The following is a 22,237-nucleotide window of genomic DNA, read 5'->3' on the forward strand; positions in this document are numbered from 1 at the left end:
GCTGGTGGTGATACTTCTCTGAAATGACTTAATATGATGCTTCAGGTCCACAAGAGCTTGGGCTGGTTGGCCATCCATGAGGATATTGACGTAGTTTCCTATAATTTTTGTAGTGATTGATGGCACAGGATTTTTCTCTTCAGTGGCCTCAACTCCAAGGAAGGTTGCACCCTTTAGTTTTCCAGGTTGTAGTGGCTAGGTTATCAGCTGGAACGTCTAAACAGAAATTGAGACCTCGATAAGCGTGTTGGGGAACATCCTATTTAGCGGCTAGCTTGCAGCGATGGTGACCCACGTCGTCCTGCACCCACATCTTCTTGTTCATCTTCGTTTTCCCGGAGCTGGTGTTGGCTAAGATCAGTCTGCTGTCTTCTGGTGTGGGTGTCATCAAATATCAGCCACCTTTCTTGACAATAGTGCACCACATGTCCTAGTTGTCAACAGTGGAAACATATTGATTGGTTATTCTGGGTCCTCCAGACAGCAGTCTTCCTTGGTGCCCAAACAGGTTCCTCATGTGGCATTGTAGGAACATAACTTCCCCTGGGTCTTGACTTTTTCTTCGTTTTAAAGGGAAATGAAGGACGAGAGGTTGGGTTCAATGTCTGTTCCACTTCCTCCCTTATGACCTCTTGAAGCATCTCGGTTTTTTGCTCACTGTGCAATCCAAGTGCCTTCTGAACTTCCTCTCTGACTATCGGATGAAGAACACTTGTGAAATCAATTCCTTCCTCCATCGCAGACATTGATACGGTGTTTGGAAGCTCTTCAAAGTTCTTGCATGTCATTATTTTTTCATGCATTGTCTCGATATACTGTCACCGTCTGCTGTTGAAACCTCCTTCAGGAGTAGGGCTTCATACATGTCCTCAGCAACACCCTTCATCAGATGTGCAACCTTATCTTCCTCCTTCATTCTAGGATCCACTATTTTACACAGTTCCAAGACATCATGAATGTAGGATGCTGTAGTTTCTCATGGTCATTGTGCCTTGCACTTTAATTTATATTCAGCATTGCACTTCTGTCATTGTGTGTCATCAAAATACTTGCACAGTTCTGCCTGGAATACTTCCCAGCTTGTGAACTTCTTCTCGTTGTTCTCATACAATTGCTTGGCAGTGCCCTCCAAGTAGAAAAATACGTTAGCCAAATACATGGTGTCATCCCACTTGTTAAATTTGGCTATACACTCACATACCTTCAGCCACTTGTTTTGATCTTGGCCATCATCACCAGAGAACCTGGAAGGATGTCTCACGTGGTGGCACACAGCTGCTGTCATTGTAATGTCCTCTACTTCTTCTGTCTCTGATAGATTGTGATCTGTTGAATATGGCTCGAACTCAGGTTTCTCACCATGTGGCTCTTTCATGGCCTGATGGGAGCCACTGTGTCATTGATAATGTGCGTTATCACAAGTTCCAATACCCAGTGTCTCCACCAGAATTATGTCACATAGAGGAAAGTGTAATTAGATAAATGACAAACACTAACTTTACTTAATGAGGGTTTATTCAGCACTTGCACATACAGAGTGAGGAGCAAACTGCCTTGAGCCAGAAGACATACGGTATATATACAGTTACAGAACATTCCAGTAAAATGATTCTTGATACCTGTGGATACTTCTGGAATGTACTAGAACGAAACAAAGAAATCAAAATTTTACACTTCAGGTGTGTTTTGAACTCACAACCCTCGATGCAACAGTCTAGTATCATAACCACTACACCATAGTGACTGTTCTACTCATCTTCTTCTGTGACAATATAAATCAAATTTTACTGAAAAAAAGGTAAACATGGAATATATTTATATATCAGTGTAAAAACCATGCATCTAAAAGGTAGTTAAATTGGGTCTATGCAGCAAATGAACATGAAAATTCACTGGAATTAGTATCTTGATCTGTTTAAATTTTTATGGTTTACCATAAAACTGTCCTTGTCTTCATAATAATATAATCAATAACCACCCTATATTAAGATAGTAAGATCTTTATCAAACATCTGCTGTTATGCATCATAGTGAACTAAATTTATCTTTATTGTTACATGATGTGTGTGTTTATTATAGGCATAAAACCCCACTGGGCTACAAAGGGGAAAAGTATCTTATATTTAAAACAAATGTCTTACTGTAGTGGCAATTTTAAAGGACTTGACTATTACTCACTAATGGAAACTGAGAAGTTGTTGTTTCTATGTTTTAAAGACAATCATAGTGTATATGTTTAGCATAACCTCTTGTCTTGAAAATTCCTTCACAGTTTATTAAGCTGTGGATGTGATAATCTTCCTTACATTGTACATATAAAATCTTAATGGGTTAATACTTACCTAGGCTTTCAGCACCCCATATGTCCAAGCCTGGATCAAAAGCCCCAAGTTGGTGAAACCAATCTTTGCTGATTAAAAACAATCCACCAGCAATGGTTGGACTCCTAGGAATATTAAATCAGGATTTGTAAATGGAGAAAATAGTGTATATTCATATGTTGCTGTACTGTTCACAATAACTGCAGAAATTCAAAGGACTTCAAACAAAAGTGCATGTCATTTTATATAATGTGTAAACTATGATGACAAAATTCTGTAGCTCTTGATATACAATAATAATATGGAATAAATCAATTTACAGACTATTCAACATAAGTTAATTTTTATGCAAATGTTTTGTATAAATATATGTATGGGTAGTTTAACACTGTATTATATTAAACTAAAACTATACGCATATAATAATAATAATCTATGGGAGCGCCAGATTTTAATTTAGATGAAGGTGATGGTCATCAACTATAGTTAACAGCTATCATGGTATTACTTTGGAAACCCAGTCACAGTGAATGGGCCTGCTATTTACCCTCAGTTTTCTATAGAAGTGTGACATTTTCAAAATTTCTTACTTTCAGTGTACTATGTTAAAATTGTTACATTTGACAAATAGAAAAAGTAACCCACAAAAAACTTTAACTTGTGATTGAAATCTGTACCTTGTTACTGTCAGTTTTTATTTCATGTGGGGACCATGTTCAAGTTGTGGGGTGCAAAGCAATGCACACTTTACTGTATGATGGACAAGACTACATTCTCTGTATAGAGTTTGTTCCATTATTTTGTGTTGCTTGAATGGATACAGCTATTATTTCAAGTGAGTGTACATTGCTCGTAAAAAATTTCAAGACAGAAAGTGTGTGTGATGTTGTCAATTTAGAGTGCTCCACTTATTGAATAGTGGCTTGGAAGTATTTGAAGTAAATCAGATTCAGTGTAACCCATGAGTTGCCAGTGGTCAGTATCCTGGTTCTAGCTCAAGGTATTATTAATGTCTATCAGGATGCACATATTTCTGGCCATTTTAATGACTTTTATAGAAAGCATTACAGTATTTTTTGTAGAATGCAAGTATTTTTTTCAGTGTGTGTGTGGGGGGGGGGGGGGGGGGGGAGGAGGGGGTAGCTTTGCAGGATACCTGTGGAATATATTGAACTTCACGTTACGATCTCCTTCAATATATATACCTCAACTTATTCTTAAAACATTCTGTTCTGGTCTCATTAATAAGTGTCAATGCTTTGTACACCTCACAGCTGTAAGATGCTACATTATCTAATTTCATTAATTAATGTGCACCATGATGAGACAGTCCATTAACAACTGGGTACATATTAATCGTTTCAGCTTGAGCACCGTCTATAAAAATGTTATCAATCAGGCTCCTGCTATACTGCTGCACATAAGTTGGGAAATTCACTGCCGAAACAGCCAAATAAAGATTCCAGTTCATTTTTCCTGTCAAAATCTTTTAAGAAATCTACATTGAAATCTCACAAACTACTACCTGTTTCTTCTTATCTGATAGGTAGCTCAGTAACACACCTAGATTTTTCATAAATAGCTGAAAGCTTCTTTCAGAGGATCTGTAGAGAATTCTTCTGCAGTAAAAACTCACAAGCATGTGCGTTTAGGTCCTAATGTACACAAAGACTGCTTTTTCCAATATTTTTTACTTTTGTCCAACTTTTCTATGTGCCACAATACCTTTTGCCTTGTAAATTCTACACAAAAAATTTAAGTCTATAATCCATGATGTTTGAATTCTTTATCCCTGTGGTTAGATGGTGCTGAGATAGGCACTTAGCATCTATCACTTCAGAAATTTCCACATCTGCTAGAGACACAAGAAACTTATATAACTTTTTTTTCAGCTACCTAATGCTACGATGAAACCAATTAATTTTACCTTTCTAGAAACTGTTATGTACATTATGGTCCTGTTCTGTCCTAGTGTCTTAGTCTATTTGAAGACTGTCTGTCTATAGTCTGACTAACCTAAAAAAAATTGCCCTCTTTCTCCAGTAACGACAGGGATTTTGCCTTGTGTGCTTGTGGATGCCCTTACACTTTCTGCAGTCTGCTGTTCCCCCTCCTGTTCAAGCACAGGTCACTATTTGTGACCATGAAAAACTACTAAGAAGTGTTAGATGGGTGCCCACATGAAGGAAGAGAGATGTGACATCAAAACTGATCAGGAAGTCACTGTTACCCAGACACAGTTTTTGAAGCACTTTAAAAAATGTCTTTGAGTGCTTGACATAGTGAGGGCAATGACCCATGAGAGACTTCAGAAACCTTATAAGTTTTGGACAGTACCACACATAGGGAAAATTTATTTCTCACTGTTGGCGTAAATAGTGCTCCTTGCTTATGCATTTTTGCAAGACCATTAAGCAGTAGCAGTGTCAGTTATTGTGGGAACAGCATTTTGGCAATTCCTTGTCTAAGCCTGAGCTGGTGAGGAGTGAGATGGTCTTCCATGTCACAGCTGGTGAAGAATTCTTTCTCACTTGCTTGTAAGCCAGGTCTTATGTCAATGTCCCAATCTTCCACCAGTAGTCAACTGATGCAGCACCACAGTTGCACTGTCTTCGTCTGTTGCTAGGCTAACTACGTCGTTCTTCTCAAAAAGAGCCTGTATTTCCAAGTTCTCTCTCACAGAGATGTTAATCTTTGGCATTTTAACTTTGTTGAGGACTTTTCTACATGTCATCTTTCTTACCTCTTCAGCAGCACCAGAGGGGAACCTATGAATAGCTTTCTTGATGCTGCTTATGCTCTCATGCTTAAGTAATGCTCTTATAACTGGAGCAAAGTAGAGGCCTTTGAACAGCATTAATTTTGTCACTTCATTTAGTTCCTTATGCATTAAATTGACAGCCGTCCTCAAATTCTGAGTGACAATATTTTTCATGTGAGCTTCAGATAGTTTTAGGTAGTTATTGGAACTGTTTGCACTGTTTTACAGTAGTTTTTAGTTATTGGAACTTGTTACACTGTTTCACAGTAGTTTACCTACTCCCACTAGCAGGGCAAGATTCTGGAGGCAGGTGCAAGTGACAGATGAGCAAAGTTCATACTTTTTTTGCCAAAATCTTGCTTGCTAATGCACCTGTGCTCTGACACTTCATTCAGAGATGTTCATGAGAATGCAGCTTTTCCACTCATTAATACTTCTTGAGTTATCAGCTGAGTGGTTCTGGGACTATCTTTAAAGAGGAAATGAAATGATGATCATGACAATTAGGAGAACTGTTTCATCTAAGTTCTTTATGGAATGTGATGATAAGATAAATTCATCAAGAATATTCCCATTTGAGAGTGTTGCAGGCAGCAGACAGAGTAGACAGAAAACATCTTTACATTCTCACTACTGTGAAACATCACTTCTAAAGAAGTGTTCATAGCTCTTTAAGTAAGCATTTTAGAGTCAATGATTAACAGGAAATTTTTTCTTGTTTTGGTCCATACTACCTTTTCCCAAAATATGGAAAGCAAAGAGCTTGTGCTAGAAGAAATTTGTTTTACAGTATTGAAGATGAAGAATTGCTCATAGCTCTTAAAGATATGCATTTTAGAGCCCATTTTTAATAGGCCTTTTTGCTTTTAATGGTCATTCCTGTCATATCCCTGAATACTGACCATTCCTCCTGGCACATCCTGTAGACACTACAAGTTTCTAAATAAAAGTCACCTATCAAACATCATAAAATGTTGAGAAGAAACACATTAGATTTCTTTGAAAAGTAACTTTTCTATCTATTGACTCTACAACATAATTAGCCAGTTCACTGAAAATTTCTCAGTTTACTATGTAGTATTGTAGATAAGGTTATTATTTCTCATTCTGATCTTTGATAAATTATGTACAGTAACTTTTATAAGAGAATATACATACTATGTACCAGCATTGAAAATTATTAACATCATTATGGAAAAACAGTGATCATGTTTAATAAACAGCATGTTTAATTAACAGCAGTCCATAGCACAATAAATTTTTATTTTTAGTTCTGGCTATTAGTTTCAGTCTGTAAGACCATTCTCAGAGCAAGGTTCAAGATGACAGGAGGAGGTGGTGCAGAGAACTACTGTGCACCAATGATTAAAAATTTTTACGTCATTATGGAACAACACTAACTGTAATCAATACTTTAATAAAAAGCAGACCAGATATTATTAAATTTTCATTTTTAATTCTGGTTCCCAGCTCTGATTTAAAAGACCATCCTCAGCTGAAGGCTCTAGATGATATAAGAGGCTGGTGCACAGAGCTGCTGTGTAGTACCAACTGGTACCTGTCATAAATTGGATATTTTTGAATCAATCATTTATTTTATTTTCTTATCCATGGTTCCATACTTCAGACAGTAAATATAGAACCCATATGGATGAATCACTTTGTTGTCCTTCTATCTGTCTGTTAAGGCCCCTTTTTCTCAGGAATAAGTAGAAGTATTAAGTTGACATTTATGTAAGGTACTAAGGCCTACAGTACATTAGTGGCACGAAAAATTTAAGCTTCCAAGCCAATGCAGTTAAAAAATGCACCCATGTATGTCAAATATATTGATACTCACAAACTCCTTCATCAAAATGTATAGATGAAATATTTACTTGTTGGGTCTGGTGGTCTAGCATGCCTCAAAACAGAGGTCACAGGATCAAATCTTGGTCGGGCCACAGAGTTTTTAGTCTTTGCTTTAACCTAGCCTTCACTCTCAGTGATATGAGGAGTCACCAGAAACAGCACATGGTCCAGATTCCAACTTAAACTGCAGACTCCTTTCCCTGGTTGGATAACTGGGGTAAGTTAGTGGTATGCAAGTCACTAAAGTGAGGTCCAATAGAAAGACCTGCACCAGGCCACTGTGCCACATGAAATTGTTATCTATGTATGTAATTAAGTTTGTACGAAATCCTCAGAGCATAAGTCCCACATGCACTTGTCCACTTTTTTTTTTTTTTTTTTTTTTTAAGCTTCCACGCATTCGATAAACATTACTGCTGGACAAAACATGTTTCTATCAACACTGTAAACACAGTACCTGTTGCAGAAAGGCAGTTAAAATGTTGGTGTGGTTTATGTAAGATGTATTACAAAGTGGTTCAAAGTTTGTATTTCCCTTTATAAAAGTAGCATACTACTTTCTTTAGTGGCAGTTAACTCAGGGAGACAAGAATTACTTTCTATGTCATATAAGGAAAATTTTACCTACGTGAAAGGTTCAGATGGATCTTTTTTACTTTCTTTCTCTTCATTTGAGAGAGGCAACCATTTGAAATGAAGACTCCAATCAAAACCTGCAAAACATGTTGCAGTACATTATTTAATGACAGTGGGAAATTAAAACACATTTGGCAACACTTGCTTACCTCCTTTCAGTTGAGATGAAGAAGAGTGGTATTCAAATGTGTCTTGGTTTATCACATCAATGACAGGACTAGCAACTAGCAGAGGATTCTGTAAAGAGAGAAATCTCCACAATTACAGCTAATAATAACATAATTTCTTTAGTATACATTTCAGAAACACAGTATAAATGTAAGAAGTGTAAGTTTTTAAACTTTTGACTCAGTTTTAAGCATTCATTCAGCTGAATCAAATTTCAGGGTCATCTCTAATGACATCATCATTGAAGGAACATTAAGCCATAAAGTTTCTTCTTTTTATGTCCCAAGGGCAGAGCCAGTTGTATTATAGTAGCATAATCCTTTTTTATTGAGAAACATTGGCTGGCCTGTGTGGCCGAGCGGTTCTAGGCGCTTCAGTCTTGAACCACGCGACTGCTACAGTTGCAGGTTCGAATCCTGCCTTGGGCATGGATGTGTGTGATGTCCTTAGGTTAGTTGTGTTTAAGTAGTTCTAAGTTCTAGGGGACTGATGACCTCAGAAGTTAAGTCCCATAGTGCTCAGAGTCATTTGAACTATTTGAGAAACATTGGCATTGTAACTCTGTATTGTAATCTGTTAAGAAAGAAGAATATTTTAAGGCTATTTCCTCCCATAATTTTGTCCTGCATTTTAGCAAGGGCATACCTAGTTTCAGAGAAAGTAAAGAGGCACAAAAATAGGAAAATTTTATTGTGAAAGGTATATTGAATAACTGAAACAAAAACTCACTCTCCTTTTCTCTAAATGTGCTTTACACATTTAAAATTTTTATAATACTTTTCATCTAAGTATTTTTTCTCATAAAACATGTACAACTCTTATCAATCTTCCACTTACTGTCTGATATGTATAGAAAATGATGTTGTGCAGTATATAAGAAGATCTGAGTGCAATATAATAATAATAATAATAATAATAATAATAATAATAATTTTATTGCCATTCGGCAATTACAGCAATAGACAACGTCATATACATACTAAAATAAATTAATAGTTTGAAAGAAACAACATTTTAGTATTATATTACAGTTGATAAATTCTCTTATATCATAGAATGGGTGGAGGACTAGACAGTCATGAATTGTTTGTTTGAATAATTGTTCAGGTAATTCTTGAACAGATTGAGGAAGATTATTAAATAACTTGTACCCCATGATTTGGTAGCTGTTGAGTGACTTTGACAATTTTTGTTAAGGAATAGATATCCTAGGTATCCTCTAAGGTTATTTCTTCAGTAATGATAAAAGATGCCTGACTTCATACCTCTTGTAACTAAATTACAGTGGTGTCATGTAATATGATCTGAAGTATGACCTCCAATTAGCCAATTTGAGTAGTAAACATTGGAACAGGTTCTGTCATACCATCTGTTTTCAAGCAGTCATGTTTGACATATAGATTCTGATGCCTACTTTTTGTGAATAATCCTGTGTTAAATACCAATCTCACTTCAATGCATTATTGGACAGTTGTTCATTGGGATCAAGTCTTCGCATCATGACGGTGCCGATGCTAAGTTTCATTCTCTCTCCATTTCATTATCACATTTTTTTCACAATATCAAAGACATACCACTGTGCTTAACATACAATCATCCACAATACACAGTTACTTATTTAACACATGATATGATAGGGTCAAAGTAAGACTAATGGCAAGGCATCTTTACTTTCGTTTTGCTGAGAGAGCAGTGTAAGATTTACAAACTGTACAAAGACATATGAGGTACATAAATTTTTTGATAAATGGTGGGCATGGTACTCATAGATATGACAACTGGAAAATAAGTCATAGATAATTATAGCCAGTCATTAAACTCTTTAAATTCATCTAGTGTTTAAAAATGAGGGTATGATTATTTTATCCAGGATTTATTAACATGCAGTATATAGCTTCTACAACATTGTTTACAAGTGTGGAATAGCCTGTTGAGCCACTATAAAATTCATAATTTTCTTAGGAGAACAACATCTGAAACAACCACAATTAAGGCATCAAAAAATGAAGAATTGGAAAAATAAGTATTATTTTGTGGCCATTTTTAAATAAGGGATGGAAGGTAGATTAAGATTTAGTATCCTCTGGACAGTGAGCACCATTAGAGGAAAAGTACATTTTTGATACTTGTTAACTCCAAGAAAGAACATTATCCAAATATATAGCTATGATTTCTGTCTTTTTTAGGCACCTGTCTGCCACTCAGTGTTCGAACTATACAGCAAATGGTTTTCTTTACTCTTTCCATTTTTAATATATACATTTGTTAATCAAAATGTGTTTCAGAGACCAGACTTCATCTTCAGATAGAAGTCTAGGACTACAGTCCAACAGTAATGCGCCCATGAACACATGGTTTGGAAGACATACTGTATAAACTCTTGCTGTTTTGGCCCAAAGTGCAAACATAGCAATACTACAGCAAGTATTCAGAACAAGAATATTTAAGCTATAAATTGAAAATTATTGTGTTTTTCATTTCAAAATTTGCGTTACTTTAAAACATTTAATTGCTCTGTAACATCTTCTGTAGTTTGTGCTCCACAGATCTAATAAAATACATTTTTATATACCACTAAAATTTGCTAAAATGCCAACACTATACATTATTGTATTTCATGTATTGTATACTATATTTTTATGCAATGCATTTTAACTATTTACAAAATCAATTTGTATGTTTTAAAAGTTATGCAGTTTTTTTCTGACTAGGCTTTTCATAAGAAGACAGGTGGTTAATAGTTGTTAGGCCTGAAACTTTTAAAGTACTATGACACATTGTTTTTATAGGATATATGATTTAGTTTTATTTAAGAATTATATGATTTATTGTAACATTCTAATTAATGTTGTGGTATATTGTACATTAAATTGTATGTAATTTAATAACAAATTATGTCAGTGGTGAACATAATGATTTAAGTGTTAGTCATCATGCACGCTGGTAGTTCTGACAAATGTGTAGAGGAAGCCTTCAACAGATTCATCAAAATTATCTCTTAAACCTTTAATGTCTATTGCTCAAAGATTCAAAAACAATATAGAATTAAAGTAGAAGACCCAGGCACTGACACAGAACAAATGGTATACATCTAACTTACAGAAACTAAGGCTCTTGATAATTCATTGCTATGAAAAAGTAAAAAGTGGTAATGTGGACAAAACCACTTATAACAACCTCAAAGGATATTATAGATCACAAATTAGAATAGCCAACTGTAGGGAAAATGAACATTACATTGAAAAATGAAATAATAGATGTAAACCAGCATGAATGATTATAAAAGCACAGTTGGGTACAGATATAAATTGTAAAGAAATCGTAAGTACTGTCAGTATCGCAGCACATAAATTTAATCCATTTTTTGTCAAGGCAGCAAATCCGACTACAACTCCAACTTCTGGTCAGTATATTTCTGGTTCAACGTATGCTCCTAATCTAGACCCCATTTTTGGCAATCAGTTTCTTCAAAATTGTGCAAACACTGGGCCAACTTTCAAGTGGACACAAATAGAAGTATGTGATGTGGTTAAAACAATTACAAAACTAGAAAATTCAAAAGATCAGAACATTTATGGCTTATCAAATTTTGTGATTAAAAAATAGTGGATCTCATATCAACTCGTCTTTTCACATTAATAAACTGCACGTATGCCAGTAGCCATTTTCCAGAGCTTCCAAAAAGAACAGTTGTCATCCCTATTCATAAAAAGGGCAATAAGTTATGCACAAGTATATATATATATCACTCAATGATTTTAAAACAAAAACTCAAACATTGTTGGAAAAAAGGCTTTCTACAATATTTCAGAATTTCAAAACTGTTCTAAGGATGACCTCAGATGCTAAATTATTTCTAACTGTAAACTATTTTGTATTTATCTCAGTATGGCAATAGTTTATTTGATACTTCTGGATATAATTTTCTATGTATGGTAAATTAAGAAATTGTTTTCTAGTGTATATTTTATGTTCCTTGTATTATTATTATTATTATTATTATTATTACTATTATTATGTGTACTGTAACTATGTCAACAAAATTTATTTGCAGAATATATGTAAACTCTCTATGATGACATCAATTGCATAAAAATGCTCACAGATGGATCAAGTTAAATAAATAAATAAAACCAACTGAGTTGTGTTTTGGGACTGGTTGGTGAAAAACGACACACCAGGTAGTCTGTGACTAAATGTGAAGAGCTGCTGTCAATTATATGTAGCATCAGGGTTCTGAAGTACTCTATCCTATTAAAAGTATCCACACACAACTATGTAATGAGTAATTGACTACTACATGAGAGGCAGCCCAATGGTATAAAAGGATGTGGTGAATATTGTGTTGTCAGTAGAGAAGCAGTAACAGTAGAATGGGTCCATCAGGAGAGCTCATTGATTTCATACAAGAACCAGAGTAACAAATTCATCAGGGACAGTTGAAGCCTTCTAAAGCTGCTCATGTCGACTGTTCACAATGTGATTGTGAAGTTGAAATGTGAAGGAAACACCACAGCTAAACCAAGACCAGGCAGATCTCACGTACTGATGAACTAGAATTGTCAAGTATTGTGAAGGGTGGTTGTAAAATATCTCATTGAATCAGCAGAAGAGATCAGTTGTGAGTTCCAAGATGCTACCCTCAATCCAGCTAGCACAATGTGTATGAAGCTGAGGAAGATGTGCAATGGTTGAGCAGCTCCTTATAAGCCACAAATTTCTGCAGTCAGTATTGAGTGACGCTTGAGATGGTGTAAAGAGCAACATCATTGGACAGAGGATGACTGAAAATGAATGATTTGGAGTGAATAATCTTGCTATACTGTGTGGCAATCCAATGGAAGGATTTAGTTTTGCAAATGCCTTGAGAAGGTTACTTGCCATCATATGTAATCCTAACAGTGAAGTACAGACGGGGTGGTGTTATGTTATGGGGGCATGTTTCATGGTCAGAGTGTTGTACCTTTATTATACTAAATGTATCAGAATGACAATGCAGTTTGTCATAAAGCAGGTTCTGTGAGGCAATGATTTGTGGACAGTGACATTCCTGAAATGGACTGGTGTGCCCAGAGCCCTGACCTGAACCCAAATGGAACACCTTTGGGATGAGCCAGAATTTCGACTTTGCTCCAAAGCCAGGTGTCAAACATCACTTCCTTCTCTGGTTGTGGCTCTTGAGGAAGAATGAGGTGCCATTCCTCCACAGACATTCAGACACCCTATTGAAAGTGCTTCCAGGTTATTTCAAGCCACTGTAAAGGTGAAAGGTGGAACTCCCCATATTAACGTCCATTAATAGGTGTCCAGATACTTTTTATTTAGTTATTTATTGATCATATGTGGTACAATGTAGATGATAATGGACTTAACTCTAGTTACTACGGAGGACAGTTTTCTATAGTTCTACATGTTAATGTATTACAAGAGTTACAGATCTATACATTTATTGTGGTTCAAGTATTCACTTACTGAGCAGAAGCAGCAGTAATGTAGATATTCTCTAATTTATCTTTCAAAAGCATTAATATTTAGCATAGATTTTATATCATGTGGTAACTTGTTGAATAGTTTTATTGCCATGTAGCATGTACCTTTCTAGTAGTGTATATCACACTTGTGTTTGTAGAGTCACTTGCCTTTAAATGTTCACATGTGTGTGAGTTCTTAAGGGACCAAACTGCAGAAGTCATCAGTCCCTTGACTTACACGCTACTGAAACTAACTTAAACTAACCTATGCTAAGAACAACACACACACCCGTGCCCGAGGGAGGACTTGAACCTCCAGCGGCAGGGCCCCACACAGTCAGTGACATGGCACCTCTAAACGCGCGCCCACTCCGCATGGCTCACTTGCCTCTATAACGAGATACTCGCATTATTCACCCACGAGACTCAGAGGGCCATAGACATGGGTTCCCAGGTAGATGCCATGTTTCTAGACTTCTGCAAGGAATTTGATATAGTTCCTCACAGTCGTTTAATGAACAAAGTAAGAGCATATGGACTATCAGACCAATTGTGTGATTCGATTGAAGAGTTCCTAGATAACAGAACGCAGCATGTCATTCTCTATGTAGAGAAGTCTTCCAAAGTATGAGTGATTTCAGGTGTGATGCAGGGGAGTGTTGTAGGACCATTGCTATTCACAATATATATAAATGACCTTGTGATAACATCAGAAGTTCACTGAGGCTTTTTGCGGATGATGCTGTAGTATACAGAGAGGTAGTAATAGTGAAAAATTGTACTGAAATGCAGGAGGATCTGCAATGAATTGACGAATGGTTCAGGGAATGGCAATTGAACCTCAATGTAGACAAGTGTAACGTGCTGCAAATACACAGAAAGAAAGATCCTTTATCATTTAGCTACAATATAGCAGGTCAGCAACTGGAAGCAGTTAATTCCATAAATTTTCTGGGAGTAGGCATTAGGAGTGATTTAAAATGGAATGGTTCAAATGGTTAAAACGGCTCTGAGCACTATGGGACTTAACCTCTACGGTCATCAGTCCCCTAGAACTTAGAACTACTTAAACCTAACTAACCTAAGGACATCACACACATCCATGCTCAAGGCAGGATTTGAACCTGCGACAGTAGCGGTCTCGCGGTTCCAGACTGTGGCACCTTTAACCGCTTGGCCACTCCGGCCGGTAAAATGGAATGACCACATAAAATTAATTGTTGGTAATGCAGATGCTAGATTGAGATTCATTGGAAGAAGCCTAAGGAAATGCAGTCCAAAAAAAAGGAAGTAGGTTACGGTGTGGGATCTGTACCAGATATGGTTGATAGAAGAGATAGAGAAGGTCCAACGGAGAGCAGCGCGCTTCATTACAGGATAATTTAGTAATAGAAAAAGTATTATGGAGATGATAGATAAACTCCAGTGGAAGACTCTGCAAGAGAGATTCTCAGTAGTTCAGTATGGGCTTTTGTTGAAGTTTCGAGAACATACCTTCACCGAGGAGTGAAGCGGTATATTGCTCCCTCCTACATATATCTCATGAAGAGACCATGAGGATACAATCAGCGAGATTAGAGCCCTCACAGAGGAATGGCAACAATCTTTCTTTCTATGAACAATATGAGACTGGAATAGAAGGGAGAACTGATAGAAGTACTCAAGGTACCTTCGCCACACACCGTCAGGTGGCTTGCGAATATGAATGTACATGCAGGTGTAGATAATACGTTTCATAGTAGTAGGAACATTGTATACTGCATTTTAAGCTTTAAAGTAAGTAGATAATGGTCTATGATATAGACGGGGCTGACAGAGTGATTCTTTTTCTGGATATCCTGATTTAAAGAAGAGAGAAGAGCAGATGGCACTTTGGGGTTCTTGGTTTGCTATAAGAAAACACATGAAATTATTCTTACAAGCAGAGAATTGCCACCATCTGGCATAGAGGAATGAAGTACTCAAGAAAATGATACAGGGGTTCATATCCTCTGAGACATGGAAATTCTCCCATGAATTCTTAGAGAATAAAGGAGATGACTTACCAAAAGGCAGAAGCACTGCATTATCGACAGATGTACAAACAAAAGGTCCAGAGCTTTGTTCAGCTAGCTTTCAGAATGAAATTCCTTTTTCAGGCTATTAGGAGGAACATGCACACACACACACACAGACACACACACACACACACACACACACACACACACACACACACACACACACACACACACACACAGACTCACTCACATGCACACGGCTGTCTCCCTACAGTGTTCTCAGTCGACTGCCAGCTCTTTCCTGGACCATGGAGTGTGTACTGGGTGAGATGGGGTTGTAAAATGGAGTGGGATTAAGGGTGGAGAGGTACAGGAGGCACGGAGAGGGTTGGAGGCAAGTGTCTAGCAGCTTGTAGGAGTGAGAGGAGCCGTCTGTGGGCTAGGTAATGGTGCAGCTGGAGGGGTCAGGTGGCAGACAGCTGGGTATGAGATTTCACTGACTAGAGCATGAGATGACAGCACACAACTAGCTGACACAAAATGGGTGGGGGTACACACACACACACACACACACACACACACACACACACACACACACTACTGGGTGAGGGTTGGGGGGGGGGGGGGTGGGCAGTGAGTTACCTTAGGTTTAGGCCATGGAGGTTATGGGAGTGAAGAAGGATGTGCTGTAAGGATAGCTCACATCTGTGCAGCTCAGAAAAGGTGGTGGTAGTGAAGAGGCTCCAGATGGCATTGGTTGTGAAGCATCCATTGAACTCTCGCATGTTGTACTCTGCTGCATATTGCCCCAATGGGTGAGCCGCCTCGTTTTTGGCACCAGTTTGGCGGTAGCCATTCATTTTGATTGACGGTTGGTTGGTTGTCATACCAATGTAAAATGCTGTGCAGTGGTTGTAGCAGAGCTGGTATCTAACATGGCTGCTTCCCCGGGGGCCTGGCCTCTGACAGGGTAGAATAAGCCTGTGACAGAACTGGACAAATAGAACATCTGCAAATGTTGTTTCGAAAAAACAGCTTCCTGGAATGCTAAATCTGACAAATCCTACATGCCATGATAACAACACAACTTACAGACAAAGAAGAATAATGAGAAAAGGAACAGGTCATACTCACTTGCACTTTATTGGGGTAATTGGACAGATCCTTAGAAATCACTCCATTAAGATGGTTTTGCACCTGCTGACTAAATATGGGGCACTATTAGTGAGTGTAAAGGACAATCCCACACTGTGTAAGGCTGGGGTATATCAGATACCTGCCAATGTGGGAAGAAGTATATCAATATAGGTATATATGTCTAATGGCCAAATGGTGCTCACAGTCAAAGATATCTGCCATGAACCCCACCACCACACCCGTTTACTCCAGTCAAGTGAGTCAGGGGCTGCACACACCATTTGCCAATATTACATGCTATGGTATAAGACTACACCAGAATTTTGGCATAGACATCTGAATATTGAGTCTGTGTAATAAATGAAGCCACCCTAATATGACATAAGGACCAACTGATAAACTGTAGCTGCACCTTTGTCCTCAGCAAAGCCTGGGAACCTGCCCTCATTATGATTAAGGAGGACAGATCTATGAAAACATCAAAGAAATATAAAAGAATTACTGTCCAAATGGAATACTTTAGGAGGTAAATGGGTTTTTAACTAAGGCAAAGGAAATGGAGAATTAACAGCATGTAGTGTATTACTATACATCACTGAACATTCACAATAAATATTTTATTTCAGTGATTGTAACTTTGTTATTACATACTTATATCAATAATGTACTGACTTGAGTAAGGTCTAAGATAACCTTGAGATCATCCTTGAGTCCAGGCCAGTAGCAGTATGAGTTTTACAAGATAAGGTAGCACAGATAATGGCAGATAAGTCAGAGTTAGAGGGACAGATGAATGGTAAGCATGTCTAGCTGTATGAACGTGAAGTGAATCCACCCTCCATCAGATTGATCACTCCTTTTTCTGGTAGGTGTCTTTTTTGGAGCACTTGAAGACATCAGCAGATTTTTGTATTTGATCAGATAGTCAGTTGTTACTGATGACAAAACTGCCATATATCAGTGAGGCAAAGACGTCTGATAGATGTAATGATCTGTTAAAAGATGCACAAACTTTTAAGCAGTTGAGACATGCCTCTATAAATAGTCAAGAAAGAAAAACTGTGTGAGATTTTTTAGGGGCAACTGAGTATGTTTATAGAAAACATAGGGAAACAGTAGAGGAGTTCATCCATAGAATACATAAAGTTAAGATACGGGATTATGAGTTAGAGGAGAATGACAAAATGAATAAGGTAACACTCCAGGAAACCAAACATAGAGCTCTCAATGCATTCCTGAGAGGCCTTTCACTCAACATGATGTAGACAGATACCTCAGAAGTTCTATATTCTAATGCTACATTAGCAACAGAATACAAGGAAATTAGTTTAGGAACTGGTGTACCTGATTAATGTGGGGCATTCTCCAATGATTTGAAATGTTGTAAATGTGGCAGTCTCAGCAGCCTCAGTGGTGTTGGAAGGGTGGTTATCAGCAGAAAAATAATGGGAATGGCAATAGAGGTAAATAATGAGGTAATTGGCCTGTGTTAAACATTGAAGCGAATCCCAAGTCTGTTGAGTGGCACTCCCAGTAAATGTCAATGCAGCTTGGATACTAGGGTGCATGTGTCAGTAGTGAGTAGAGAGCTTTTCAGTCGAAAATGATTGTACTCCCAATACCATAGGTTGCATGGGGTAGGGGATAGTGATGTGAGAGCAACAGGATTGATTGAATTAAGTTTTCAAATTGAGGTGGTTCAGTTTGAACAAGGTATGGATGTGTTGCATCATGTAAGTGATGGTTATTGTATTATCTTAGGGTTGGACTTTTTGAATGAACATTGTGCCAAAATTATCTTTGAAAATACATAGTGGAACTCATTGGGACAGCTTTTCACCAAGGGAAAACTGTTGGCCATGGAATGCTGTTGCACACGGTGTCTGTCTTTAGGGACACATGATCTAAACTTTGTACAAGATCACTGAGGCTTGATCACATGATACTGGGACTAAGGGCTCTGGAAAGCCACTTTGGGTGAGTGTGGAGCCAGACTTACCAGTCAGTATTGTGTTGTGTGTGGTATAACCACTGAAAGAGAGTGATATATGGGATGCCTCATGGCATTTTGGAAGGAGAAGCACTGTACACATACAAGAGGGAGATGGTACCCTTGAATCTTGATATTTTTACTCCCAACAAAACAAATTTAATGAAGTGGATGATGATAGCAAATTTGAATATCCTGGAGAATGATTTGGAGGTACAGAATGTCAGCCATGGTCAACAACATACCGCTGCTAGAATTGCATTATGTAAGAAAATAGAGCATCTACAAGGGACAGAAACAAATGAAATGTGGATTTATGATATGAGTTTGAAGACATGTTTTTTCCTTAAGGACTGTTAAAGGCAACACCCATTCGCAACATCAAATACTGAATGGAAATGAAGTATCATTAACAGTATCAGTTGCTTCATTATTTGCAGCCAATTACAGAATAATTTATTGACCAACAGTTAGGTGACGGAATAACAACAGAAAGTGTTAGGCCATGGGGTGCCACTATTGTCACTGTGCCAAAGAAATGAACAGATGAGACCAAGAAATGTAGGTTTTGCTGTGTATATAGACATCTTAACAGTCAGATGGTGACTGACACATACCGCATCCCTAATATCATGGAGGCTGTTGATGATTTAGGACAGTGCCAGTACCCTGGGGTTATTATCAGTATAGAAGGATGCCATTTGGATTGAAGAATGCTCTGGCAACATTTCACGAGTTATTAGATGGGGTTCAGAGGTGATTAAAACCCAGGCAGCATTTGGTATATCTGGATGATATAACTGTGTTTTCAGAAGATATGGATGAACATTGGCAGTGATTAAGAGAATTTTTGAAACACTGTAGGCAGCATGTTTGACAATGAACCTAGAGGTCAGGCAGTAATTGGGTTACTTAGGTCACGTAATCAGCAGGGAAGGAGTGAAAACAGACCCAAGGTTCAGTTACTAAAGCAGGTAAGGAGTTGTGATCATTTCTAAGACTCACTAATTATTATGCAAAATTAGTGAGGGGCTTCAGAGATAAAGCATAAGCATTTATACAGTTGTTAAAGAAAGGTGTTACATTTAACTGGACAGAGTAATGTCAAAGTGTGTTTGAATCACTGAAGAAAGCAATAACATTGAGTCCATTTTTAGTATTCCTGGACTAACAGGAAGAATTTATGTTACCACGTGATGCATCCAATCAGGCATTGGAGTGCATATCGAGCCCATGAGGTCATTGGTGAGGAACATACAGTTGTGATTGTATCAACTAAGCAAAGCAGAAAAGAACTATTCCACTATGGAAAAAAAGATGCTTAGTCCTATATATACAATTACATATTTGTGGTGTTACTTATAAGGGGCAGTCAACTGAAAATGAGACAGATGGAAAGAATAAGCTAGCTGTATATTATTTCAAAAGTAATTGCTATAACCATTAATACATATATCCCACTGTGAGACAAGATTGTCAATGCCTTCATGGAAAAATTTTTCACTTGCCAATGGAATCATGACTGTCCCAGGCATGCGCCTCTTCATCCAAAGCAAATCAACAGTGGTGAATGTCTTTCTTCAAGGCTCCAAAAATAAGGAAACGCCAGGGGGTATTTTGAGACTGTATGGAGGGTGTGTAAAGATTTCCCAGCGGAATTTCTGCTTTGTAGTTGAAAAAACCCTGGCAACTTGTGGATGGGCATTATCCTGAAACAGATCATGCCATCCACCAATATTCCTGGGCTTTTTGACTTGATAGCATGCTCCAATTTTTGCAAAGTGTCCATGTACCATGGTGAATTAATTATGGCACAGTGTTTCAAAGGATCATCTAGGCTTACATGGACTGGCATACCTATTGTATTGACAATGCTGCAGAAGTTTTGCTGGGAAGCCCTTACATATTCTCCATTAAGCCCTGATCTCTCTCCATGCAATTTCCATATTTTTGGAGTCCTGAAGTAAAACATTTATGGCTGTTGATTTGCTTTGGATGATAAGATTTGACATTTACTTTTAAAATAATAAATAATTTATTTACTTTTTCATCTGTCTCATTTGGGAAAAATTTAAGGTAGTTATGCATTGTACAGCCCTAAAGTGTTTATTAGGCTTGAAGGGCCATTGAGCATGTTAACAATGTGGGCATTGTGTCTCTGTAACGTGATCATGAAGCAGTACAAAGGCCAGGGAAGATACATAGGAATGTAGATGGGTTGAGCAAGAAGGTGGTCACAATACAAACATAAGGGCTAGGCCTTGGCGAATGGCAGGTAGTGCATGTTTCCAACTGCAAGCTATATAGGGTACAGCTGCAGTTCAGCATATGTGGCAGTCTGTTGTGTAAGGTAACAACATTAGGGTCATGCATGGTGGTGCCACACAAATGCAAAGAGGAAGTACTAAAGGAAGCTCACAATCATGTACTATTTGGAAGTCATGCTTGTAGGGCAACAAATTGGAGGGTAGCAGAGAGGTACTGGTGGAGAGGAAGAAAGAGATGTGTGAGGATTAGTGCACAGTGTGCACTGATAGCAGATATGAGCCATAAACAGGTGTTATTGCAGACTGTCCCAGGCATGCGCCTCTTCATCCAAAGCAAATCAACAGTGGTGAATGTCTTTCTTCAAGGCTCCAAAAATAAGGAAACGCCAGGGGGTATTTTGAGACTGTATGGAGGGTGTGTAAAGATTTCCCAGCGGAATTTCTGCTTTGTAGTTGAAAAAACCCTGGCAACTTGTGGATGGGCATTATCCTGAAACAGATCATGCCATCCACCAATATTCCTGGGCTTTTTGACTTGATAGCATGCTCCAATTTTTGCAAAGTGTCCATGTACCATGGTGAATTAATTATGGCACAGTGTTTCAAAGGATCATCTAGGCTTACATGGACTGGCATACCTATTGTATTGACAATGCTGCAGAAGTTTTGCTGGGAAGCCCTTACATATTCTCCATTAAGCCCTGATCTCTCTCCATGCAATTTCCATATTTTTGGAGTCCTGAAGTAAAACATTTATGGCTGTTGATTTGCTTTGGATGATAAGATTTGACATTTACTTTTAAAATAATAAATAATTTATTTACTTTTTCATCTGTCTCATTTGGGAAAAATTTAAGGTAGTTATGCATTGTACAGCCCTAAAGTGTTTATTAGGCTTGAAGGGCCATTGAGCATGTTAACAATGTGGGCATTGTGTCTCTGTAACGTGATCATGAAGCAGTACAAAGGCCAGGGAAGATACATAGGAATGTAGATGGGTTGAGCAAGAAGGTGGTCACAATACAAACATAAGGGCTAGGCCTTGGCGAATGGCAGGTAGTGCATGTTTCCAACTGCAAGCTATATAGGGTACAGCTGCAGTTCAGCATATGTGGCAGTCTGTTGTGTAAGGTAACAACATTAGGGTCATGCATGGTGGTGCCACACAAATGCAAAGAGGAAGTACTAAAGGAAGCTCACAATCATGTACTATTTGGAAGTCATGCTTGTAGGGCAACAAATTGGAGGGTAGCAGAGAGGTACTGGTGGAGAGGAAGAAAGAGATGTGTGAGGATTAGTGCACAGTGTGCACTGACAGCAGATATGAGCCATAAACAGGTGTTATTGCAGAGATTACAAGACCCTACAAAATCATTTAAAGTGCTTGAAATGGATGTGTTGGATACATTTAACAGGACTCCTGTAGGAAACCACTTTGTGTTGAGAGTTATTGGTCATTTTCCTAGCTATGTGGAAATGACTGGAAATGACTACAGTCCCTAATCAGTATGCAGCAACAGTGGGAGAAGCCATTGTCAACAGTTGGCTACTGACATTGGTTGCTCAACTTGATGAAACAGTTATGTATATTGCTACAGATTTGCAAATTTATAACTAGTCTGCTAGTACACACATATG

The 22,237-nt window shown here is 37.9% G+C and overlaps 1 protein-coding gene across 1 annotated transcript in view; it reads right to left on the reverse strand.

Moving 5' to 3' along the window:
• The window catches only part of LOC126298822 (polypeptide N-acetylgalactosaminyltransferase 16-like), a 535,244-nt gene that overhangs the window by 59,641 nt on the left and 453,366 nt on the right, over positions 1–22,237 (reverse strand). The window contains exons 7-9 of the mRNA XM_049990289.1: positions 7,719–7,806; positions 7,562–7,646; positions 2,343–2,446 (exon numbers count right to left, since the gene is read on the reverse strand). Coding sequence (XP_049846246.1) covers positions 2,343–2,446; positions 7,562–7,646; positions 7,719–7,806 — 277 coding nt within the window. The remainder of the gene's footprint in view (positions 1–2,342; positions 2,447–7,561; positions 7,647–7,718; positions 7,807–22,237) is intronic.

The sequence above is a fragment of the Schistocerca gregaria genome, chromosome X (genome assembly GCF_023897955.1).
Source record: "Schistocerca gregaria isolate iqSchGreg1 chromosome X, iqSchGreg1.2, whole genome shotgun sequence".
Taxonomy (NCBI): domain Eukaryota; kingdom Metazoa; phylum Arthropoda; class Insecta; order Orthoptera; family Acrididae; genus Schistocerca; species Schistocerca gregaria.